Here is a 27,400-nt window from a genome sequence, read left to right as displayed (position 1 = left end):
TAAAAGTTCAGGTTTTGTACTCCACTGCTTATAGTGCTTTGCAGTAGCCTCCATAAGCAGACTCCCTTCCTGCTGGTGTACCTGCCACTTTGTCTCCCCCAAATCAACTCTCTGCACCTCCTACCTTCCAGAAGGTGGGTGTTTTTTTTTTTACTTGTAGACTTGCAGTTTTTGTTCTCTTAGACCTCTGATTGATTTCTTGGGTGTTCAGAATGATTGATAACAATCTAGCAGTGTTCCAGGGACAAGGCAAGCTTGGGGTCTCCCTACTCCTCTGCTATCTTAACTCCCTCCTCCTCATAGTGAATTTTAAGTATATAGTATAGTGTAGCTGATCATAGCCCTATGTTGTACAGTAGATCCAGAACTTTTTTATGTTGCATAACTGAAACTTTGTACCCCTTGACTATCATCTCTTCATTAACCACCACCCATATCTCCTGGCAACCATTATTCTTTCTCTGCTTCTATGAGTTTAACTGCTTTAGAGTTTACATATAAATGCAATAATACTTTCTGATCAGGCTTTCTGAGAATGGTTTAACTTATCATAATGCTTTCAAGGGCCATTCATGTTGTCACAAATGGCAGGATTTCCTTCTTTTTAAAGGCTGAATAGTATTTCATTGCATGTATATACTGCATTTTCTTTATTCTTTTGTGAATGGACATTTAGGTTGTTTTATATCTTTGCTATTGGGAATAATGCAGTGAACATGGGGGTACAAATCTCTCTATGAGATCCATATTTCAATTTCCTTGGATATATGCCCAGAAGTGGGATTGTTAGATTCAGTGATGCTTGTATTTATAATTTTTTTTGAGGAATCCCCATATTACTTTTCATAGTCATTATACCAATTCCCATTCCCATCAATAGTGTACAAGGGTTGGGGCACCTGTGTGTCTCAGTGGGTTAAGCATCCAGCTTTAGCTCAGGTCATGATTTCATGGTTTGTGGGTTCAAGTCCCATGTTGGGATTTGTGCTGACAGCTCAGAGCCTGGAGCCTTCTTCAGAATCTGTGTCTCCCTCCCTCTCTGCCCCACCCCTGATTGCACTCTGTCTCCCTCTCAAAACTAAATAAACACTAAAAAGTTAAAAAAATTTAGTGTGCAACTGTTCCTGTTTCTGTACCTCCTTGACAACACTTATTGTCCTTAGTTTTTTTTTTTAATTAAATTTTTTTTAATGTTTACTTTTGAGAGAGAGAGCAAGTGAGCAAGCAGGGGCGGGGCAGAGAGAGAGAGAGAGAGATAGAATCTGACACAGGCTCCAGGCTCTGAGCTGTCAGCACAGAGCCTGATGTGGGGCTTGAACCCGCACACCGTGGGATCATGACGTGAGCTGAAGTCGGACACTTAACCGACTGAACCACCTCTGTGCCCCATGTCCTTTGTTTTTTTGATAGTAGCCTTACTAACAGGTGTTGGGTGATATCTCATTGTGGTTTTGATTTGCATTTTCCTGATGATTAGTGATGTTGAGTACCTTGGTCATTGTATGTCTTCTTTGGAAAACTGTCTATTAGGTTTGGGTTATTTAATTTTTTGCTTTGGAGTTATAGGAGTTTCTTTTTTCTTTCTATAATTTATTTATTTATTTTTATAATTTACTTCCAGGTTAGCACATGGTGCAACAGTGATTTCAGGAGTAGATTCCTTAAACCCCGTAACCATTTAGCCCATCTCCCTTCCCACAACCCTCCAGTAACCCTCTGTTTGTTCTCTATATTTAAGGGTCTTTTATGCTTTCTCCCCCTCTCTGTTTTTATATTATTTTTGCTTCCCTTCCCATATGTTCATCTGTTTTGTATCTTAAAGTCGTCATATGAGTGAAGTCATATGATATTTGTCTATCTCTGACTGACTAATTTCACTTAGCATAATACCCTCTAGTTCCATCCATGTAGTTGCAAGTGGCAAGATTTCATTCTCTTTGAGTGCTGAGTAATACTCCATCGTATATATGTACCACATCTTCTTTATCCATTCATCTGTCAATGGACATTTGGGCTCTTTCCATACTTTGGCTATTGTTGATAGTGCTGCTATACACATTGAGTTGCATGTGTCCCTTTGAAACAGCACACCTGTATCCCTTGGATAAATACCTAGTAGTGCAATTGCTCGGTCGTAGGGTAGTTCTATTTTTAGTTTTTTGAGGAACCTCCATACTGTTTTCCAGAGTGGCTGCACCAGTTTGCATTGCCACCAGCAGTGCAAAAGAGATCCTCTTTCTCCACATCCTCGCCAACATCTGTTCTTGCCTGAGTTGTTAATGTTAGCCATTTTGACTGGTGTGAGGTGGTATTTCACTGTGGTTTTGATTTGCATTTTCCTGATGATGAGTGATGTGGAGCATTTTTTCATGTGTTGGTTGGCCATCTGGATGTCGTCTTTGGAGAAGTGTCTATTCATGTCTTTTGCCCATTTCTTCACTGGATTATTTGTTCTTTGGGTGTTGAGTCTGATAAGTTCTTTATAGATTTCGGATACTAACCCTTTATCTGATACATCGTTTGCAAATATCTTCTCCCATTCTGTTGGTTTCCTTTTAGTTTTGCTGATTGTTTCCTTTGCTGTGCAGAAGCTTTTTTCTTGATGAGGCCCCAATAGTTTCATAGCATTGTGGTCTGAAAATACTTACAGTATGATCACGATCTTTTTGTACTTGTTGAGGGCTGATTTGTGTCTCTGTATATGATCTGTTCTGGAGAGTGTTCCATGTGCACTGAAGAAGAATGTGTATTCTGCTGTTTTAGGATGAAATGTTGTGAATATATCAGTTAAGTCCATCCAGTCCAGCATGTCATTCAAAGTCGTTGTTTCCTTGTTGATTTTCTGTTTAGATTATCTGCCCATTGCTATAAGTGGGGGTGTGGAAGCTCCCTACTATTATGGTATTATTATCAATGAGTTTCTTTATGTTTGTGATTACTTGATTTATATATTTGGGTGCTTTCACATTTGGAACATAAATGTTTACAATCATGAGATATTCTTTTTTTTTTTTTAATTTTTTTTTTCAACATTTTTTTTAATTTTTATTTTTGGGACAGAGAGAGACAGAGCATGAACGGGGGAGGGGCAGAGAGAGAGGGAGACACAGAATCGGAAACAGGCTCCAGGCTCCGAGCCATCAGCCCAGAGCCTGACGCGGGGCTCGAACTCACGGACCGCGAGATCGTGACCTGGCTGAAGTCGGACGCTTAACCGACTGCGCCACCCAGGCGCCCCACAATCATGAGATATTCTTGGTGGATAGACCCCTTAATTATGATATAGTGCCCTTCTTCATCTCTTGTTACAGTCTTTATTTTAAAGTCTAGATTGTCTGATATAAGTATGGCTACTCTGGCTTTCTTTTTGTGACCATTAGCATGATAGATGGTTTTCCATCCCCTTACTTTCAATCTGAAGGTGTCTTTAGGTCTAAAGTGAGTCTCTTGTAAACAGAGAACTGATGGATCTTGTTTTCTTATTCGTTCTGTTACACTATGTCTTTGGTTGGAGCATTTAGTTCATTGATATTTAGAGTGAGTACTGAAAGGTATGAATTTAGTGCCATTATGTTGCCTGTAGAGTTGGAGTTTCTGGTAGTGTTCTCTGGTCCTTTCTAGTCTTTGTTGCTTTTGGTCTTTTTTTTTTCTTTTCTGTCATTTCTCCCCTCAGAGAGTCCCCCTTAAAATTTCTTGCAAGACTGGTTTAGTGGTCATGAACTCCTTTAATTTCTGTTTGTCTGGGAAACTTTTTATCTCTCTTTCTATTTTGAATGACAGCCTTGCTAGATAAAGAATTCTTGGATGCATATTTTTCTGATTTAGCACATTCAGTATATCCTGCCAGTCCTTTCTGGCCTGCCATGTTTCTGTGGATAGGTCTGCTGTGAACCTGATCTGCCTTCCCTTGTAGGTTAATGACTTTTTTTCCCTTACTGCTTTCATGATTCTCTCCTTGCCTGAGTATTTGTGAATTTGATTATTATATGCCTTGTTGATGGTCAGTTTTTGTGGAATCTAACAGGAGTCCTTTGTACTTTTTGGATTTTGATGTCTGTGTCTTTCCCCAGGTTAGGAAAATTTTCCACTATGATTTGCTCTTATAACCTTTCTACCCCTTTTTCTCTGTCTTCATCTTCTGGGAACCCTATGATTCAGATGTTTTTCCTTTTTATTGAGTCACTGATTTCTCTAGTTCTTAAATCATGCTCTTTTGCCTTCGTCTGCCTCTTTTTTTCTGTTTCATTGTTCTCCATAAGTTTGTCCTCTGTATCGTTGATTCACGGCTCTGCCTTATCCATCCTTGCCGCTGTGGCAACCATTCGAGATTGCAGCTCAGTTATACCATTTTAAAAATTTCATCCTGACTAGCCTTTATCTCTACAGAAAAGGATTCTAATCTGCTTTCAACCCCAGCTAGTATTCTTATTATCGTCATTCCAAATTCTGGTTCAGACATCTTGCTTGTATTTGTGTTGATGAAGTCCTTGGCTGTCATTTCTTCCTGTCCTTTCTTTTGGGGTGAATTCCTTTGTTTCATCATTTTGAAGGAAGAAAAGGACTTAATAAGGTAAAAAAAGGTAAAATAAAAATAAATTTTTCCTCTTTCTGTATTCAAGAATAAGAAAAAATTAAAAAAATGGAATTGATGGACCAGCAAACAGACTGACGTTTGGTTGAAATTACATTGGTTTCCCCTAGAATCGAACTGTGAAGCATTTTATAGTCCATAAACTAAGCAGGCAGAGAGAGTTGTGTTGTTCCCAAAGATCGGGGTTGGCCTAGATGGGCAGAGCTTAGTGTACCGGGTCTGTTCTCTACTAGATGGTGCTGCTTAGCTTACTGGGGTAGATTGTTGTGGCACCTGTAGGTGTGTATGCGCATGCCTGGGAGGGGTGAAAATAGCGTTACCCAGCTACCCAATCTCTAGTATCAGAACTGTGTACTCTCCTCAACCAGCAATCATGCATCCTTCCTTTATCTCCTGTTTCTGTCCACTCCCTGCTTATACACTGTCTGTGACCAAGTTGTCAGGTTGCCAGGTGGCACCACCCTCCTGAGTTTTATCTCAGATGTGGCTGTGTTTCCCAACCCTTCACTTCTCAGGGACTGTGGCTTTGACCTGCTCAGACCTTCTGGGGGAGGGTCTCACTGAGCAATGACTGGGTGCTGGCCTTCCTGCGGGAACATTCGGGAGACCATGCTGCTGCTGATGCCCAGAAACTTGGCTGGGTGCCAGCCCCAGAAAAAGTTCACATCATAGTGTAATAGCAGTGTTTCAGGGTTTACGGAAAATAACAACACACATCTGGTGCCAGGCTTCCCCCTCAGTGTCCTTGTTCCAGCACCAGTGAATATGGTTGTTCTCTTGGGTCTGCTGGGACCTTTATCTGTGGGGATGCCACCCCACCTCTACCAAATGTGCTCTGCAGGGGAACTTACTCTCCCCGTGTGACCCAAGGACCCTGAGGACCTTGCTCTCTGCTCCTGGGGATTTGCCCTTCCCACCAGAGCACCACCAGGTATCTAGCTACAGAATTTTGGACTCTGCACTCCCCCTATTTATAGAGAGTCTTAATGGAATTGAAACCCTCTCCTTTGTCCTTTCTCCCTTTTTTTTGTTCAGTCCCTTGCATACTCTTTCTTTTCTCTCCAGCTGCTTTAGTGTGGGGGGGATGCTTTCCATACTCTTCCCCCATCTCTTGTCCCTGCCCTCTGCAGCTTCTCTCTCCCCGAGTTCACCTCCCCGTGCTGTGTATCTGCTGAGTTCTGTGATTCAGGTTGTGCATATTGTTGTGTTAATCCTCAAACCAGTTTTCTAGGTGCACAGGATGGTTTAGTGTTGATCTGGCTGTATTTCAGGGATGGGAGACACACAAAAAAACTTTCATGCTGTTCTGCCATCTTGGCCCCAGGAGTTTCTTATATATTTAGGATATTAACCCCTTATCAGATATATGGTTTGCTAATATTTTCTCCCAATTCCATAGGTTGCCTTTTCATTTTGTTAATTCTTTGCTTTGCAAAAGTTTTTTTGTTTGATACAGTCCCCCTTGTCAATTTTTGCCTGTGCTTTTGGTGTCATATTCAAGAAATCATTGCCCAGTTTAATGTCTGCAAGCTTTTCCCCTAAGTTTTCCTTTATGAATTTTTTTGCTTCAGATTTTACATTTAAGTCTTTAATCCATTTTGAGTTGATTTTCATGTATGTGTGAGAAAAGGGTCCAATTTAATTCTTTTGCATGTGGATATTGCATGTGTTGGATTTCCCAGTACCATTTATTTTATTTTATTTACTATTAAAAATTTTTTTAATCTTTATTTATATTTGAGAGAGAGAGAGAGAGAGAGAGAGAGAGAGAGAGAGAGAGTGGGGTAGGGGCAGAGAGAGAGGGAGACAAAGAATCTGAAGCAGGCTCTAGGCCCTGAGCTGTCAGCACAGAGCCTGACATGGGGCTTGAACTCATGAACCATGAGATCATGACCTGAGCCGAAGTCAGATGCTTAACTGACTGAGCCACCCAGGTGCCCCTCCCAGTACCATTTGTTAAAGAGGCTATCTTTTCCCCATTATGTATTCTTGGCATCTTTATTGAAGATCAATTGACCACAAATGTATGGGCTTATTTTTGAGCCCTGTATTCTGTTTGATTGGTCTATAAGTCTGTTTTTATGCCCTACCACACTGTTTTAGATTACTATAGCTTTGTAGTATGTTTTTAATTCAGGGAGTGTGATACTTTCAGCTTTGTTCTCGTTCAAAATTGCTTTGGCTCTTTGGGGTTCAAAATTTTAAATTTTGATTTTCTGACTTATCATTTTTTTCTTTAATTACTTTGGTAGCATATAATACATTGCCTAACCCAAACTCTCATAGTTTTCTCTAAGAGTTCTACAGTTTTGGCTCTGGGATAGGTCTGGGATAGGTCTGTGATTCACTTTGAGTTAACGTTTGTGTATGGTATGAGATAGATATTCAGCTGCTGCTTCTCTCTCTCTCTCTCTCTCTCTCTCTCTCTCTCTCTTTCTCTTTCTCTTTCTGCATGTGGATATCCAATTTTCCTAGCACCATTTGTTGAAAATATTACTACCTTCCCACTGAATTTCTTTGCACCTTACATAAATGTAAGGGTTTATCTCTGGGATATCAGTTCTATTGATTACTATAGTTTTTTTACTAAGTTTTGAAATTGAGAAGTGTGATTACTCCAATTTTGCTCCTTTTTCCCCCCTGAGATTGTTTTGGAAGTTCGAGGTTGTGAATTTTCTTTCCGTTGTGTGTTGCCATGGAGGAGGGTAGGGTTTATGGCAAGATTGTGTCTCAGCCTCTCCTATCTGTTTCATTGTGCAGTTTTTCTTGTTCTTCTGACATGTTGTAGTCACTCTGCTAGTTTCTGGATTTCTTTCAGAGGGAGTTATCAATAAGTAGGTGTAGATTTGAGGATCCATGGGAAAACATAAGATCAGGATCCTACTCTGTTACCATCTTGAATTGGAACTCTGAGAACAACCCATAGACTCTTAAAATTCATTTTTTATGATTTATAAAATAATAGTGAAGTCTTTAGGAATTGTTCAATATGACGATTATTATGTATATGCATTATTTTTGAGTGGGTGCTATGGAATTCTGTTTTAATATGTTATTTAGGAATACATCTGAAGATGATTACATTTAAAACCACTCATAAAATGGTTCCTACCCATGACACAAAAACAGAGACTCAGATCACTGGAACAGAATAGAGAACCCAGAAATGGACCCACAAACATATGGCCAATTAATCTTTGGCAAAGCAGGAAAGAATAGCCAATGGAATAAAGACAGGCTCTTCAGCAAGTGGTGCTGGGAAAACTGGACGGCAACATGCAGAAGAATGAACCTGGACCACTGTCTTACACCATACACAAAAATAAAACTAAAATGGATGAAAGACCTAACTGCAAGACAGGAAGCCATCAAAATCCTTGAGGAGAAAGCAGGCAAAAACCTCTTTGATCTTGGCTGCAGCAACTTCTTACTCAACATGTCTCCAGAAGCAAGGGAAACAAAAGCAAAAATGAACAATTGGGACCTCATCAAAATAAAGAGCTTCTGCACAGCAAAGGAAACAATCAGCAAAACTAAAAGGAAACCAACAGAATGGGAGAAGATATTTGCAAACGATGTATCAGATAAAGGGTTAGTATCTGAAATCTATAAAGAACTTATCAAACTCAACACCCAAAAAACAAATAATCTAGTGAAGAAATGGGCAAAAGACATGAATAGACACTTCTCCAAAGACGACATCCAGATGGCCAACCAACACATGAAAAAATGCTCCACATCACTCATTCTCAGGGAAATACAAATCAAAACCACAATGAGATACCACCTCACCCCTGTCAGAATGGCTAACATTAACAACTCAGGCAAGAACAGATGTTGGTGAGGATGTGGAGAAAGAGGATCTCTTTTGCACTGCTGGTGGCAATGCAGACTGGTGCAGCCACTCTGGAAAACAGTATGGAGATTCCTCAAAAAGTTAAAAATAGAACTACCCTACAAGCCAGCAATTGCACTACTAGGTATTTATCCAAGGGATACAGGTATACTGTTACGAAGGGGCACATGCACCCCAATGTTTATAGCAGCACTATCAATAATAGCCAAAGTATGGAAAGAGCCCAAATGTCCATCAATGGATGAATAGATAAAGAAATTGTGGTTTATATACACAATGGAATACTACCTGGCAATGAGAGAGAATGAAATATGGCCTTTGGTAGCAACGTGGATGGAACTGGAGAGTGTTATGCTAGGTGAAGTAAGTCATACAGAGAAAGACAGATACCATATGTTTTCACTCTTATGTGGATCCTGAGAAACTTAACAGAAGACCATAGGGGAGGGGAAGGAAAAAAAAGGTTGGAGAGGGAGGAAGCCAAAATATAAGAGACTCTTAAAAACTGAGAACAAACTGAGGGTTGATGGGGGGTGGGAGGGAGGGAAGGGTGGGTGATGGGTATTGAGGAGGGCACCTGTTGGGATGAGCACTGGGTGTTGTATGGAAACTAATTTGACAATAAATTTCATATTAAAAAAAAAGAAGATGTGGTACATATATACAATGGAGTATTACTCAGCAATCAAAAAGAATGAAATTGTGCCATTTCCAACTATGTGGATGGAACTAGAGGTTATTATGCTTAGCGAAATTAGTCAGTCAGAGAAAGACAAATATACTATGACTTCACTCATTTGAGGACTTTAAGACACAGAACAGATGAACATGAGGGAAGGGAAGCAAAAATATTATAAAAACAGGGAGGGCGACAAAACATAAGAGACTCTTAAATATAGAGAACAAACAGAGGGTTACTGGAGGGGTTGTGGGAGGGGGAATGGGCTAAATGGTTAAGGGGCTTAAGGAGTCTACTCCTGAAACCATTGTTGCACTCTATGCTATCTAATTTGGATGTAAATTAAAAAAAAAAGCAAATAAAAGGTTCCTACTCAGGGATACCTGACAGAGACCATATTTTAGTTATCATTGTATATTTCAGAGTGCTTTGCTTATGGTATAGCTGAATGCATATTTGTTGCATAAATTAATGAGCTCTTTGTAAGGGTTGGATATCATTTCTTAGAAAAAATGACAGTATTGTCACTCCCAATTTCAAAGCATGGTAATGAGGTTCTTTTAGCAGATGTGAGAAAATCAAGGATGTAAATTATTGCTAATTCAGCATAATATAATAGAAGCTAAGCTTACTCATACTTAGCAAATGAAATATTGGAAAAAAATAGTGGATAATTTAGTCTGACATACTAGTTGTAAGATTTAGTTTTTCCCCTCAAAAGAATTAAATTGACATCGGAATAATATTAAAGAAAAAATTTTTAAAGCCTTTTAATGTTGGTTCTTGAGAGAAAGACAGAGCATGAGTTGGGGTGGGATGGGGGGAGAGAGAGAGAGGGAGGCAGAATCTGAAGCAGGCTCTAGGCCCTGAGCTGTCAGCACAGACCCTGACATGGGGCTCAAACCCATGAACTGTGAGATCATGACTTGAGCCTAAGTTGGACGCTTAACCGACTGAGCCACCCAGGTGCCCCTAAAGAAATGTTTATTAGTGCCAGATTAGTCAATAGGGTGTTTGGAGATAAATGCAATAGATAGCAATTGTGGGCAGCAATTGTGGTTCAAAGTTTGACCATTTAATTAAGTTATAAATCCATACTATTATCTTTTTTTTATTGTTCATTGTAATATATGGATAGCTATGTTTTCTTGTCATTTTATTTTATTATTAATAGCTTTAAATACATTATACTCCTAATAGTTGGAGATAATGTAGGAATTACAATGTTAAGTTTAATACTTAGATACTTTATGTATTTTGTTATCTTAAAATTATGGCCAAATTTAAATATGACATGAAATTATTTTGTCACTTTTTAGCACTGCCTGGGTGGCTCAGTCAGTTAAGCATCTGACTCTTGGTTTTGGCTCAGGTCATGATCTCATGGTTTATAAGAACAAGTCCTGTGTCAGGCTCCATGCTGACAGTGTGGAGCCTGCTTGGGATTCTCTCCTCTCTCTCTGACCCCCCTCATTCATGTTCTTGCTCTTCTCTGTCAAAATAAATAAATAAACTTAAAAAAACCTATTTGAAACTATTTTGTCAACTTTTAAAAGTACTTCATCATTCTTTCAAAACTTTGAAGTGTCATCAGTTAGCCCTATTTTAAAAGCTCCCTTTATATTGAAGTTTATTATTATAGTTTATTATTATAGTTTATTTTTATGTGGACTAATGTGTTTTTACATATTAATGTATAATTAAAGTTTGCCTAAGTAAGATTGAAATTAATTTCCGGTGTTTTACAGTACTGCACAATATTTGCTTTAAGATATGTTTTTTTTTATTATTGGAAGTGAAAAGTTCATTTATTTTTGTATACATAGACACACTTCCTAAATATTTTATTTTATCTTAACAGATGTGATATAAACATTAGCTAATTTCTTGATGTTGGGCCAACTCCCATTTCTAGTACAAGGCTGTTAATTGAATCTCATACAATTCTTTTTGCCTAAATCACACCCATACTATATTGACTAAGATTTCTAGTTTTGGTGTCTTTAAAAATTTTTTTTTTAAGTTTTTTAATTTTATTTTTGAGAGAGAGAGAGCGTGAGAAAGCATGAGTGGGGGGAGGGGCAGAGAGAGAGGGAGACACAGAATCCAAAGCAGGCTCCAGGCTTCGTGCTATCAGCACAGAGCCTGATGCAGGGCTTGAACCCACAAACCGTGAGTTCATGACCTGAGCTGAAGTCAGATGCTTAACCAACTGAGCCACCCAGGTGCCCCTGTAGTTTTGGTGTCTTAATGGAAGAGAACTTAATGACACTTGAGAAACTACCAAACTGCAGAATCCTTCTTGATATTTTATAATTTTGTCCCTTACTTTCCCCAACTTTTTTTCTTCCAGACTCAATTTGACAGTTTTTGCAACTAATTTTTATTGAGTGTCTCCTAGCATTCAAATTAATTTTCAAAGAAATAACAGGTCTTTTTTGTATTATCACTTGATAAGTTTATATATTTCTTAAAATTTCATAATTATAATTACAACTGACATCAAAAGGTTGCAGAACAAACTGACAGTCTTTTTTTTTCCCCTGACAGGCTCTTGGTACATACTTCAATTAGTGGAAACAGAAGGGCTGCAGTATACTTGAAATAATCCTTTGGTATTGAGCAGGAAGGAGGGATCATTAATATGTTTCTGAGAGGGAATAAAAAGAATTGATTAATCTAGAGAGATGGTTAAGAGGAGGTCTCTTAAGAATTTCTACTATATCCCACTTGTGATGTTTGGAGACGTTTCCATCAGTTTTATGGAAGTGAACCCCACCAAATTTTATATTTTATAAACATTCATAATTTTATAGAATTAGCCCTATCAAAGCATTCTCCAGCTCATTTTGATTATTCTCAATGGTGCAGGACTCAGTGCCAAGTTGCCTATGCCCTTCTACTTTAGTTAACTCATGATGCTGTCCTCCTGTTATCTTTACCTGGCCACCCACAGCTATTCTCTGATGATTAATGCCTTAAAGGTAGAAATTCTGCTCTCTCTGAATTGTTTTGTTAGGGGATACTGGGGCACTGCTCATTCTAGGGCTAATTATTCCCCACTATGTCTCTATCCAATATCCAATAAATCATGAAGTTTTCCATTCTGGTGGTGGGAACAAGCACTATTTCCAGTGCTGTGTGTCAAGTACTATTACCTTAAATCTTTTCAGATGGCTTTTTGTTTTTTTAACCTTAGGTAGTTTCTTCCCCATGTCTGTGTTGATCAGTAGCTGAATACTCAAGGGGGAGTTTCTGCACATCTTTAGAGTTCTCTCCCTGTGTATCACTCTTCTTTCTCATTCTCTGTTCTGTGTACATTAGCTGCCACAGTCTCTCTGGACGCTTAGTTCTGTCTCTTTAGCTCAGAGAGTTTGCCAGTCTCTGTCTTAATTTTCCCTTCCTGTCTGTGGCCTGGAAAGTCTCTCAAAGCAATAAGCAAGGGCTAGCAAATATCTCATGTTGCTTGTTTCCCATTTCTCAAAGATTGCTGTCCTTTATTGCCTGATGTCCATTGCCTTCACAACCATTTTTTCACATATTTTGTCCATTTTCAGGTGGGAAAAAAAATCTAGTTTTGTTACTCTGCTTTGGCTGGAACCAAATTACAACTTGTGATAAGACTTTACTGAGAGTTTGGAGATAATTAAAGGGAAGTAAAACACAGCCAATATTTTACAATGACAACCATATACAGCTGCATTTGAGTCTATAGGTCTTGCTGATGTCCCTGTAGGTGCTGCTGATATTATTGTAGCTTTCAAGCTTGAGTCCACACAGCAGTGGCTCGTTCTTTGGCCCTTAATTCTGCCATGATAAGGTTTTCTTTTAACATAGAAAACATTTTGCTCCTTACATTTAAAGTTGTCTCAAACATTGTAAATAAGGTCTTTGCTTTTTTTTTTTTTTTTAACGTCTGTGTAAGTTTAGGGCCTAATTGAAGTCATCCTCCTCTTGTCTCCCCCCACCCCCACCCAAATCAGTCTGCTCCAAAGTTAAATTCAAGCTTCTACCTTTTAGGTGTTTTGAAATTCAAATGGCTTTTTCTCAATTAAAAACAAATAAAAGCAAACCCCTAGTGCCCAGTGTCAGCCTCAGAACTCCATTATAGTGGAGTATGTTATTATATATTGAATCGATTAATATGCATTAGTGCATGTCACATGGTATCAAATATTAAAACACACACAGAAGAGTGGCCAGAGGCATACACTAGAAATCTTAATTGAATAATAAACATAATGTTAATTATAAAAGTTAGAGGAAATTCAATCTTTAGTATTTGCTCCTTTTCATTTTGGTTGTTCTCCTTTCTCTTCTGGATGTTTTACTTGTGCAGTGTTTTTTTTTTTGTTTGTTTGTTTGTTTGATTGATTCTGATTTTAAAGTTTATTGTCAATACAATCATTGTACAATGACTTTTAGAAAGTGGAGTTGTACTTTTGAATGTGGCAAAGGAACTTGCTATTTAAAAGAACCATGCAAGTATCCTATAAAGTGAAGAATATTTTGTAATGTGTCTATTTAGCCAAAAATCTTTCTTTTTTTTTTTTTTTACTTCTGGAGTTTATATGATCATATAAATTTTTTACACATCAGATTTTTGTATATTCAGAAGTTTTTCCATATTACACTTATATATGTACACAATCTCTTTATATATAGATATCTTTGTAGAGTATATACTTCAGTACATTATTCAAGCAGGAATTTCATAACTGATTTTCTTGAAGATTAAAAAGAGCATATTTTATAGGAAAGGAACAAAATGAATCTAACAGAAAACTTTCTGAACCTAGTTCTTGTGGTATTTTCGGGAGCTTCAGTAAATTGCTCTGATGTACGGAATGGGATTTCTTGAAGGAAAGGTATAGTTTTTTATTTGTATGTATATCAAAAGTGAAATTTCCTATTTATTAAATTTCAAATTAAAAGCATTAAAAGATTGGAAATGATATTTCAAAAGAATAGACTTCTCATGTGTAGACTCTATAACACATGGATGCTAATATTGTAGATAGAAAGGAATTTGTTGTGCTTTTTTTTCTATTTGGAAAATAGCCATTTTTTTTTTCCCTGACAGAAGACAATTAGGCAGCAAACTGGCTAGATTATATAAACCAGCTATCTTTGATAATAAATAGTTGGAACATGTTGCTCCTACCTTGAACATTTCTAGGTGTGTCCTCTGACACCTCAGGCAGAGGTACGTCCTTCTCTGTGCCTTTTACTACTTTGTACAGGTCTCTGCTTGAGCCCTGCTTAGATTGTATGACACTATTTGTTGGCTCTCATTTGTGAAATTATTAGGCTCAAAACCGCATTGTATTAATCTCTGTATCTTGGATGCCTAGGATGGAGCTGTGTTATATAAGGAACAACATATGTTTGTTAAAAGAAAAGTTGAATAGTGTTCATTCACATATTCATTCAACAACACACATTCAATGTGTCGGATATATTCATCAGAGTAGGCACTGTTCTAACTTGGGAATACTGTGATGACCAGGACCAGTGCAGCTCTTATTCTCACTAGTCTTTTTCTTTTTCAAGTTTTTATTAAATTCCAGTTAGTTAACATGTAATATAATATTAGTTTCAGGTGTAGAATTTAGTGATTTATCACTTACATACAACACCTGGTATTCATCACAAGTGCCCTCATTAATACCTATCACCTATTTAACCTATCCCTCCCCCACCTACCTCCCCTCCCCTGTAACCCTTAATTAGTTCTGTATACTTAAGAATCTGTTTCCTGGTTTGCGTCTCTTTTCCCCCTCCATATTCATCTGTTTTGTTTGTTAAATTTCATATGTGAGTGAAATCATATTGTATTTGTCTTTGACTGACTTATTTTGCTTAGCATAATACTCTCTAGCTCTATCCACTTGTTGCAAATGGCCAGATTTCATTCTTTTTTATGGCTGAGTAATATTTCATTATATCTATATCTATATCTATATATCTATATCTATATCATCTATATCTATATCATCTATCTATGTCTACATATCTATCACATCACATCTTTATCCATTAATCAGTTGATGGACATGTGGGCTTTTTCCATAATTTGGTTATTGTTGATAATACTGCTACAAACATTGGGGTGCATGTGTTCCTTTGAATTAATATTTTTGTATCCTTTAGGTAAAACCTACTAGTACAATTGCTGGATCATAGGGTATTTCTATTTTTAACTTATTGAGGAACATCCACGCTGTTTTCTAGAGTAGATGCATCAGTTTGTTTTCCCACCAACAGTGTAAGAGCATTCCCGCTTTTTCACATCCTCGCCAACACCTGTTGTTACTTATGTTGTTAATTTTAGCCATTCTGATTGGTGTGACGCTCACTAGTCTTTTGATTGAGAATTAAAGACAGGCTTTGATTTAAGTCATTACGGTAAATGATGATGGATAGTTATGATAGGAAGCATAGAATCTTACTGTGAGACCTGCCTTACTGTGGGACTCCCTTGGTAAGGGGGCATTGGAGGCTTCACCGAGGAAGTGATGCTTAAGTTGGGAGCAGAAGTATGAGGTGAAGCTGAAAAGGGTTGAGAGCGTTGCAGGAGAGGGAGGGTGGTAAGTCCAGTAATAGGAAGTTTACTTGTTGCATCTTTGTTCATGTACTTCAGGAGTGCCTTTTTTTCCCAATAGTGCTACTTGGTTTTCTCTTTATATTACCTTAATGGAGACAGAGACTGTAATTGATCTTTAATGTTTAAATGATATTTTCCTGAGTATGACTCTTCAACCAGTTGTTCAACATCCCAACATTTTTAGTCAACAACACATAATTCTATTTTGATGTGTATTTAGTTTTAGTAAAGTCAAAGACCATATTGTATAAAGACTATCATAACTTTCCAATTCAGAATCATGACAAGAAAAAAATCTTTTATGTGGGAATTAACCTGCTCTCTGAATTTCTGAGGTCACTTTAATTTTCAGTCTCCTCGCAGAAATTCTAACTTGCAGAGAAACACATAAAAATCACCATTTCCTGGTCTTAAAAATTTACCAACTCTACTAGAAATTTCCTGAGAAAATAACAGCTAATATTTGTTGAGTGCTTTCCATGTTCAGATACTGTGCTAAATATATGTTATGAATTATATCTCATTTAGCCATCTCAGAAACACTGTGAAATGAGTAATATTTTTATCCCTTTCCATTACATGAGGACACTGAAAGTATTTAAGCATCCAAGGTCTCAGAGCTAGAAGAGGCAGATAAGAATTTGATCTCAGAGGTGTCTGACTTAATAGTCTGAATTCCTAACTTGGTATTGCTAAGAGAGCTAACATGTTTATATTAACATGTTGAGATAGTCTCAGACCCTCTTCATAGGTTCTGTCCATTATAAGGAACACTATTCTTTGTTATATTTAATAAAAATACTCAATTTCATTTTCATTATGCTGACTTTCACAAATAAATAAAATATTCATGGAGTAGGTAAGACACTCCCTTTAATATGTTATTGGTGAGATGGCTGTATTTTGGAAAATTTTTGACAATATGTATCAAACCTTAAAATTCATTTGCCTCTTGACTCAGCAATTCCACTTTTGAGAATTTATCCTCCAGCTAAGTTTGCTCATGCATGCAAAACTATGTGTCATTCTTTGCAGTACAGTTTGAAATAGGAAAAAGTTGGAAATTATTTATGTGTTTAATGGAGGTCTAGTAAAATAAGTTATAGTATATCAGTAAAATGTAACTTTATTCAAGTATTAAAAAGAATGACAAAAGCCAATCAACACTTTAGTAAGCTCAAAGCACTGTTCTTATTTAATTTTTATAAAAATTGTAGGTATTATTATTATTAGCTCCATTTGCAAGGGAAAAATAAGGCATAAAGAATTTAAGTGACTTGTCTGAGGTAGTAGGACAGATGCTGAAGCAGAACAGCTTTAGAGCCCACATGGTAAGTTACCTTTCTTTCTTTCTTTCTTTCTTTCTTTCTTTCTTTCTTTCTTTCTTTTTTCAATATATGAAATTTATTGTCAAATTGGTTTCCATACAACACCCAGTGCTCATTCCAAAAGTGCCCTCCTCAATACCCATCACCCACCCTCCCCTCCCTCCCACCCCCCATCAACCTTCAGTTTGTTCTCAGTTTTTAAGAGTCTCTTATGCTTTGGTTCTCTCCCACTCTAACCTCTTTTTTTTTTTTTCCTTCCCCTCCTCCATGGGTTTCTGTTAAGTTTCTCAGGATCCACATAAGAGTGAAACCATATGGTATCTGTCTTTCTCTGTATGGCTTATTTCACTTAGCATCACACTCTCCAGTTCCATCCACTTTGCTACAAAGGGCCATATTTGGTTCTTTCTCATTGCCATGTAGTACTCCATTGTATATGTAAACCACAATTTCTTTATCCATTCATCCGTTTATGGACATTTAGGCTCTTTCCATAATTTGGCTATTGTTGAGAGTGCTGCTATAAACATTGGGGTACAAGTGGCCCTATGCATCAGTACTCCTGTACCCCTTGGGTAAATTCCTAGCAGTGCTATTGCTGGGTCATAGGGTAGGTCTATTTTTAATTTTTTGAGGAACCTCCACACTGTTTTCCAGAGCGGCTGCACCAATTTGCATTCCCACCAACAGTGCAAGAGGGTTCCCGTGTCTCCACATCCTCTCTAGCATCTATAGTCTCCTGATTTGTTCATTTTGGCCACTCTGACTGGCGTGAGGTGATATCTGAGTGTGGTTTTGATTTGTATTTCCCTGATAAGGAGCGACGTTGAGCATCTTTTCATGTGCCTGTTGGCCATCCAGATGTCTTCTTTAGAGAAGTGTCTATTCATGTTTTCTGCCCATTTCTTCACTGGGTTATTTGTTTTTCGGGTGTGGAGTTTGGTGAGCTCTTTATAGATTTTGGATACTACCCCTTTGTCCGGTATGTCATTTGCAAATATCTTTTCCCATTCCGTTGGTTGCCTTTTAGTTTTGTTGGTTGTTTCCTTTGCTGTGCAGAAGCTTTTAATCTTCATAAGGTCCCAGTAATTCATTTTTGCTTTTAATTCCCTTGCCTTTGGGGATGTGTCGAGTAAGAGATTGCTATGGCTGAGGTCAGAGAGGTCTTTTCCTGCTTTCTCCTCTAAGGTTTTGATGGTTTCCTGTCTCACATTCAAGTCCTTTATCCATTTTGAGTTTATTTTTGTGAATGGTGTAAGAAAGTGGTCTAGTTTCAACCTTCTGCATGTTGCTGTCCAGTTCTCCCAGCACCATTTGTTAAAGAGGCTGTCTTTTTTCCATAGGATGTTCTTTCCTGCTTTATCAAAGATTAGTTGGCCATACGTTTGTGGGTCTAGTTCTGGGGTTTCTATTCTATTCCATTGGTCTATAGTCTGTTTTTGTGCCAATGCCATGCTGTCTTGATGATTACAGCTTTGTAGTAGAGGCTAAAGTCTGGGATTGTGATGCCTCCTGCTTTGGTCTTCTTCAAAATTACTTTGGCTATTCGGGGCCTTTTGAGGTTCCATATGAATTTTAGGATTGATTGTTCTAGTTTCGAGAAGAATGCTGGTGCAATTTTGATTGGGATTGCATTGAATGTGTAGATAGCTTTGGGTGGTATTGACATTTTGACAATATTTATTCTTCCAATTCATGAGCAGGGAATGTCTTTCCATTTCTTTATATCTTCTTCAATTACTTGCATAAGCTTTCTATAGTTTTCAGCATACAGATCTTTTACATCTTTGGTTAGATTTATTCCTAGGTATTTTATGCTTCTTGGTGCAATTGTGAATGGGATCAGTTTCTTTGTCTTTCTGTTGCTTCATTGTTAGTGTATAAGAATGCAACTGATTTCTGTACGTTGATTTTGTCTCCTGCAACTTTGCTGAATTCATGTATCAGTCTAGCAGACTTTTGGTGGAGTCTATCGGATTTTCCATGTATAATATCATGTCATCTGCAAAAAGCGAAAGCTTGACTTCTTCTTTGCCAGTTTGGATGCCTTTGATTTCCTTTTGTTGTCTGATTGCTGATGCTAGAACTTCCAACACTATGTTAAACAATAGCGGTGAGAGTGGGCATCCCTGTCGTGTTCCTGATCTCAGGGAAAAAGCTCTCAGTTTTTCCCCATTGAGGATGATGTTAGCTGTGGGCTTTTCATAAATGGCTTTTATGATCTTTAAGTATGTTCCTTCTATCCCGACTTTCTCAAGGGTTTTTATTAAGAAAGGGTGCTGGATTTTGTCAAAGGCCTTTTCTGCATCGATTGACAGGATCATATGGTTCTTCTCTTTTCTTTTATTAATGTGATGTATCACGTTGATTGATTTGCGCATGTTGAACCAGCCCTGCATCCCAGGAATGAATCCCATTTGATCATGGTGAATAATTCTTTTTATATGCTGTTGAATTCGATTTGCTAGTATCTTATTGAGAATTTTTGCATCCATATTCATCAGGGATATTGGCCTGTAGTTCTCTTTTTTTACTGGGTCTCTGTCTGGTTTAGGAATCAAAGTAATACTGGCTTCATAGAATGAGTTTGGAAGTTTTCCTTCCCTTTCTATTTCTTGGAATAGCTTGAGAAGGATAGGTATTATGTCTGCTTTAAACGTCTGGTAGAACTCCCCTGGGAAGCCATCTGGTCCTGGACTCTTATTTGTTGGGAGATTTTTGATAACCGATTCAATTTCTTCGCTGGTTAAGGGTCTGTTCAAGCTTTCTATTTCCTCCTGATTGAGTTTTGGAAGAGTGTGGGTGTTTAGGAATTTGTCCATTTCTTCCAGGTTGTCCAATTTGTTGGCATATAATTTTTCATAGTATTCCCTGATAATTGTTTGTATCTCTGAGGGATTGGTTGTAATAATTCCATTTTCATTCATGATTTTATCTATTTGGGTCATCTCCCTTTTCTTTTTGAGAAGCCTGGCTAGAGGTTTGTCAATTTTGTTTATTTTTTCAAAAAACCAACTCTTGGTGTCGTTGATCTGCTCTACAGTTTTTTTAGATTCTATAATGTTTATTTCTGCTCTGATCTTTATGATTTCTCTTCTTCTGCTGGCTTTGGGGTGTCTTTGCTGTTCTGCTTCTATTTCCTTTAGGTGTGCTGTTAGATTTTGTATTTGGGATTTTTCTTGTTTCTTGAGATAGGCCTGGATTGTGATGTATTTTCCTCTCAGGACTGTCTTTGCTGCATCCCAAAGCGTTTGGATTGTTGTATTTTCATTTTCGTTTGTTTCCATATATTGTTTAATTTCTTCTCTAATTGCCTGGTTGACCCACTCACTCGTTAGTAGGGTATTCTTTAACCTCCATGCTTTTGGAGGTTTTCCAGACTTTTTCCTGTGGTTGATTTCAAGCTTCATAGCATTGTGGTCTGAAAGTATGCATGGTATAATTTCAATTCTTGTATAGTTATGAAGGGCTGTTTTGTGACCCAGTATATGATCTATCTCGGAGAATGTTCCGTGTGCACTCGAGAAGAAAGTATATTCTGTTGCTTTGGGATGCAGAGTTCTAAATATATCTGTCAAGTCCATCTGATCCAATGTATCATTCAGGGCCCTTGTTTCTTTATTGACTGTGTGTCTAGATGATCTATCCATTTCTGTAAGTGGGGTGTTAAAGTCCCCTGCAATGACCACATTCTTATCAATAAGGTTGCTTATGTTTATGAGTAATTGTTTTATATATTTGGGGGCTCCGGTATTCGGTGCATAGACATTTATAATCGTTAGCTCTTCCTGATGGATAGACCCTGTAATTATTATATAATGCCCTTCTTCATCTCTTGTTACAGCCTTTAATTTAAAGTCTAGTTTGTCTGATATAAGTATGGCTACTCCAGCTTTCTTTTGGCTTCCAGTAGCATGATAAATAGTTCTCCATCCCCTCACTCTCAATCTAAAGGTGTCTTCAGATCTAAAATGAGTCTCTTGTAGACAGCAAATAGATGGGTCTTGTTTTTTTATCCATTCTGATACCCTATGTCTTTTGGTTGGTGCATTTAATCCATTTACATTCAGTGTTATAGAAAGATATGGGTTTAGAGTCATTGTGATGTCTGTATGTTTTATGCTTGTAGTGATGTCTCTGGTACTTTGTCTCACAGGATCCCCCTTAGGATCTCTTGTAGGGCTGGTTTAGTGGTGACAAATTCCTTCAGTTTTTGTTTGTTTGGGAAGACCTTTATCTCTCCTTCTAGTCTAAATGACAGACTTGCTGGATAAAGGATTCTCGGCTGCATACTTTTTCTGTTCAGCACATTGTAGATCTCGTGCCAATCCTTTCTGGCCTGCCAAGTTTCAAAAGAGAGATCAGTCACGAGTCTTACAGATCTCCCTTTATATGTGAGGGCACGTTTATCCCTTGCTGCTTTCAGAATTTTCTCTTTATCCTTGTATTTTGCCAGTTTCACTATGATATGTCGTGCAGAAGATCGATTCAAGTTACGTCTGAAGGGAGTTCTCTGTGCCTCTTGGATTTCAATGCCTTTTTCCTTCCCCAGTTCAGGGAAGTTCTCAACTATTATTTTTTCAAGTACCCCTTCAGCACCTTTCCCTCTCTCTTCCTCCTCTGGGATACCAATTATGCGTATATTATTTCTTTTTAGTGTATCACTTAGTTCTCTAAGTTTCCCCTCATACTCCTGGATTTTTTAATCTTTTTTTCAGCTTTCTCTTTTTCTATAACTTTATCTTCTAGTTCACCTATTCTGTCCTCTGCCTCTTCAATCCAAGCCGTCGTCGTTTCCATTTTGTTTTGCATTTCGTTTAAAGCGTTTTTCAGCTCCTCGTGACTGTTCCTTAGTCCCTTGATCTCTGTAGCAAGAGATTCTCTGCTGTCCTCTATACTGTTTTCAAGCCCAGCAATTAATTTTATGACTATTATTCTAAATTCACTTTCTGTTATATTATTTAAATCCTTTTTGATCAGTTCATTAGCTGTTGTTATTTCCTGAAGATTTTTCTGAGGGGAATTCTTCCGTTTGGTCATTTTGGATAGTCCCTGGAGTGGTGTGGACCTGCAGGGCACTTCCCCTGTGCTGTGGTGTATAACTGGAGTTGGTGGGCGGGCCGCAGTCCGCCCTGATGTCTGCTCCCAGCCCACCGCTGGGGCCACAGTCAGACTGGTGTGTGCCTTCTCTTCCCCTCTCCTAGGGGCGGGATTCACTGTGGGGTGGCGTGTCCCGTCTGGGCTACTTGCACACTGCCAGGCTTGTGTTGCTGGGGATCTGGCGTATTAGCTGGGGTGGGTAGGCAAGGTGCACGGGGGCTGGAGGGGCAGGCTTAGCTCGCTTCTCCTTAGGTGATCCACTTCAGGAGGGGCCCTGTGGCAGCGGGAGGGAGTCAGACCCACTGCCGGAGGGGTGGCTCCGCAGAAGCACAGCGTTGGGCGTTTGTGTGGAGCGAGCAAGTTCCCTGGCAGGAACTGGTTTCCTTTGGGATTTTGGCTGGGGGATGGGCGAGGGAGATGGCGCCGGGGAGCGCTTATGTTCCCCGCCAAACTGAGCTCTGTTGTCCCAGGGCTTAGCAACTCTCCCTCCCTTGTCCTCCAGCCTTCCCGCTTTCCGAGCAGAGCTGTTAACTTATGACCTTCCAGATGCTAAGTCGAGCTTGCTGTGGGAACACACTCCGTCCGGCCCCTCCGCTTTTGCAAGCCAGACTCAGGGGCTCTGCTTGGCCGGCGGGCTGCCCCTCCGCCCCGGCTCCCTCCCACCAGTCCATGCAGCGCGCACCGCCTCGCCACCCTTCCTACCCTCTTCCGTGGGCCTCTCGTCTGCGCTTGGCTCCGGAGACTCCGTTCTGCTAGTCTTCTGGTGGTTTTCTGGGTTAGTTAGGCAGGTGTAGGTGGAATCTAAGTAATCAGCGTCAGGACGCGCGGTGAGCCCAGCGTCCTCCTACGCCGCCATCTTCCTATCCTTACCGTGCATTCTTTAATGTCTCCTGGTCAATTATATCCCAGCATGAAAAGAAAATAAATTGGTAAGTGAAAAAACAAATTGTAGAAAATTTTTATAGTATGAAAATATTTGTGAAGAGGATTTATATCTTCTGTGTGTTCCATTTAAAATATAAAATGTCTCTGTTTTCTTAGGACAGAAAATATATATTCATATATATGAATGTGTGAATATATTCATAAAAATACATACGTTTAAACATACATATACATTTATACATATAAATAAATATTTATACATATGCACACACATAAAACATGTATTCATGGAAAAATTTCTGGATGGATATACAAGAACTCCATGAGTATTTTTGGGTGATTTGTATGGAGACTCTCTAAAAATTGTTTTCACTTTATACTCTTCAGTATAGTGAATTATTTAAAAGTAATGAGCATGTAGTGATTTCATAATAAAAACAAGTTTAAATTGAAAAACTTAAAACATAGTGGATGTGGTAAGCAATTATGTTAGTGGAGAGGGGTAAAGAGGAATCTTCATTTTATACCCTTCTGAACTGTGAACTTTTAAAAATGAATGAGTACACATTGCTTTTATCATAAAATGTATTTTCAGCGAAAAAAACCTTAAAATTTGTAGGCATATTTCTCTAACAGTTATGTACTATGAAATATAATTTGTGACAATTTAGGAGATAGGTTATTATATTGACAGTTTAGGATAAATCTGCCTATGTTAAACTTTTATCTCAGAGAGTTACTTCCTCAAAGGCTAGCTGTTTTCTGACATTGAGCTGGAAAGTAGTTTAATGAAGATTTACCTTATTTTTATAAGCCAGATTGTTTCCAGTTGAAGTCTTAGTAATGAAACCTTTCACAACAAATGAGATTCAGCAAATGCAGAAGTTGACAGCGGTGTTACTAGATGTTGCTAGTCAATTGAGCACAATTCTCTTGCAGGAAAATGGTATCATGCTTCTTAAACTCCAGAGCATTTATCAAAGAGAAATGTTGATTTTAAACTCCATTGTTTATTAAGAGACAGTGTTCTGGTGTCAACTGACACTATTTTAATATTATGCTTAGTCATAGAATGTACTTGGAATTAGGATGATAAATACTTAAACAGGTATAGCTGAAACTTAAAGTATATGATTTTGGGTTGTGTTTTTCAGGTGAAGCTCTGAAAGTATCAGCTGAGAGATTTGCAGATGACCCCTGTTATCTCCCAAAAAGGGAGGCTGTGGTTCAGGCTGCCCGTGCCTTGTTGGCTGCAGTTACCAGACTCCTTATCCTCGCAGACATGATTGATGTCATGTGTCTCTTACAGCACGTGTCAGCTGTAAGTAAAAGATGGCCAGTTTACCTTGGCATTGTTCTCATTTCTAATTACTTTTTCCGAACCCGGCATCAATCCTAGTGCATCCCAGCCTTGCCTTCATTTCTTATAGTCATCCAATAGAAGCTGACTGGATTGAATTGTGCAAGTCATGTATACCTCAAAAGAACAAAGTCAGAAGTTAGTTTTTTTGTTGTAGTTTCTTTTTCAACATTTTTAAAATTGAAAAATTTTTAAAGTTTTAACTTAAATTCTCGTTAGTTAACATATAGTGTAATATTAATTTCAGGTGTATGATTTAGTGATTCAACACTTACATACAATACCTGGTCTCTTCACAAGTGCACTCCTTAATCCCCATCACTTATTTTACCCATCCCCCCCCACCCCACCCCCATCCACCTGCCCTCTGGTGACCATCGGTTTGTTCTCTATAGTTAGAAATCTGTTTCTTGGTTTGCCTCTCTCTTTTTTCCCTTATGATCATTTGTTTTGTTTCTTAAATTCCACATATGAATGAAATCATATGGTATTTGTCTTTCACTGACTTATTTCACTTAGCATAAATACTCTGTAGCTCCATCCACGTCATTGCAAATGGCAAAATTTCATTCTTGTCTTGGCTGAATAATATTCCATTGTATATGTATACCACATCTTTATCCATTCTTCAGTAAGTGGGCATTTGGCTGTTTCCATAATTTGGCTATTGTTGATAATGCTATAAACATTGGGCGGCATGTATCCATTCGAATTAGTATTTTTTGTAAACTTTGGGTAAATACCTATTATTGCAATTGCTGGATTATAGGGTAGTTCTATTTTTAACTTTTTGGGGAACCTCCATACTGTTTTCCAGGGTGGCTGTACCAGTTTGTATTCCTACCAGCAGTGTAAGAGGGTTCCCCTTTCTCCGCATCCTTGCCAACACCTGTTGTTTCTTGTGTTGTTGATTTTAGCCATTCTGACAGGTATTAGATCATATCTTATTGTAGTTTTGATTTGTATTTCCCTGACGACCAGTGATGTTGAAGATTTTTTCATGTGTCTGTCAGCCATCTAGATGTCTTCTTTGGAAAAATGTCTATTCATGTCTTCTACCCATTTCTTAACTGGATCATTTGTTTTTTGAGTGTTGAGTTTTAGAAGTTCTTTATATATTTTGGATACTAACCCTTTCTCAGATATGTCATTTGCAAATATCTTCTCCCAATCAGCAGGCTGCCTTTTACTTTTGTTGATTGTTTTCTTCAATGTGCAGAAGCTTTTTATCTTGATGAAGTTCTAATAGTTTATTTTTGCTTTTGTTTTCCTTGCCTCAGGAAGCATATCTAGTAAGAAGTTGCTAAGGCTGATGGCAAAGGGGTTACTGCTTGTATTCTTCTCTGGGATTTTTATGGTTTTTGTCTCACATTTAGGTCTTTCATTCATTTTGAATTTACTTTTGTGTATGGTATAAGAAAGTGGTGCAGTTTCATTCCTTTGAGTGTTGCTGTCAACACCATTTGTTGAAGAGACATTCTTTTACCCATTGGATATTTTTTCCTACTTTGTGGAAGATTAATTGAGCACATAGTTGTGCATTCATTTCTAGGTTTTCTCTCTCTCTCTCAATACACACACACACACACACACACACACACACACGTATCTCTCTCTCTCTATATATATATATTAAAGAACAGGTTTACACACACACACACACACATATACATAAAAGAACAGTAGTTACAAACTTTATTTATATTTTTAAATTTTTTTTTTGAGAGAAAGAGTCAGTTGGAGAGGGACAGAGAGAGAGAGAGGGAGACAGAGGATCCAAAGCTGGCTCTGCATTGACAGGCAGAGAGCCTGATGAAGGGCTCAAACTCAGGAACCGTGAGATCGTGACCTGAGCTAAAGTCAGACACTCAACTGACTGAGCCACCCAGGCCACCCCTCTGGGTTTCCTGTTCTCATACATTGATATACGTGTCTATTTTTATGCCAGTACCATGCTGTTTTAATTACTATAGCTTTGTAATATAGCTTGAAGCCCCAAATCATGATGCCTCCAGCTTTGCTTTCCCTTTTCAAGGTCTTTGGGATCTTTTGTGGTTCCATACAAATTTTAGGATTGTTTATCTTAAAGCCAGTGGTAGATTGAAAAACAGAGGATGGTTTACTGATAAGAAAATGGCTAGGATTATATAGGTAATATAAATAATATACAAATATAAATAGAAAAACTTTAAAACTGAAGACACTAGGAAGTTTATCCTAGTTTGTAAATGAATACTGTTTGCCAGCTCCACTTGATCCAACATAAACTGTGTATGTTTACATGTAGTCTGTGATATCTGTAGTAATCCATTATGAAAATGTATAAATTGATTTAATATGAGTAAAAAATACAATTTTACTAGGATACTACAAACGCAGCAAGGTATCTTGTTATTTTGTTAGACAAATCCATTTAGAAAAGTTTTAGTAGAAAGAGAATTTTATTAAAGCCATTTTTACTTTCTTTAGTAACCAAAGACTTTCTTTAGTTTCTTTAGGACCAAAGTCACCTTTGTCCAGTTGAAAAGGTTGCAAACATTCCTTTGGAGTCTCTGATCTATCTCCTGCATCAAACAGGACTTTTACTCTTCTGTCCATAAATACAGCTGCATATTCATAAATGTGTCTGGTGACTATAATATCACTACTACATTAAGCAAATGATGGCCTCCTCTGATTGACCTTCTTGTTAAAATCTTTTTCTCTAATTGCTACCTTAAGCCTTTTTCTTGTCTTTATTTTACTCTCTAATGCTTATTTTAACACTAAAGTATAGCAACTTTCCTTTATACTTTTATATTCATTTTCTTTTGATAGTTTTATTACTGAAAAAAAGCAATTCAGCACTTTGTGTTGTTGTTTTTAAGAAAGGGAATAGTTCTCTGGACAGCAACATGCAGAAGGTTGAAACTAGACCACTTTCTCACACCATTCACAAAAATAAACTCAAAATGGATAAAGGACCTGAATGTGAGACAGGAAACCATCAAAACC

The 27,400-nt window shown here is 38.0% G+C and overlaps 1 protein-coding gene across 2 annotated transcripts in view; it reads left to right on the top strand.

Moving 5' to 3' along the window:
* The window catches only part of CTNNA3 (catenin alpha 3), a 1,717,381-nt gene that overhangs the window by 113,273 nt on the left and 1,576,708 nt on the right, over positions 1-27,400 (top strand). For both annotated transcript variants that reach the window (XM_049646151.1, XM_049646149.1), the window contains exon 4: positions 24,201-24,367. In XM_049646151.1, the coding sequence (XP_049502108.1) occupies positions 24,201-24,367 (167 nt within the window). The remainder of the gene's footprint in view (positions 1-24,200; positions 24,368-27,400) is intronic.

This window comes from Panthera uncia, chromosome D2 (assembly GCF_023721935.1).
Source record: "Panthera uncia isolate 11264 chromosome D2, Puncia_PCG_1.0, whole genome shotgun sequence".
Lineage (NCBI taxonomy): Eukaryota > Metazoa > Chordata > Mammalia > Carnivora > Felidae > Panthera > Panthera uncia.
Note: the sequence above shows the minus strand (reverse complement) of the source record. Positions and strands in the feature narration are given on the sequence as shown.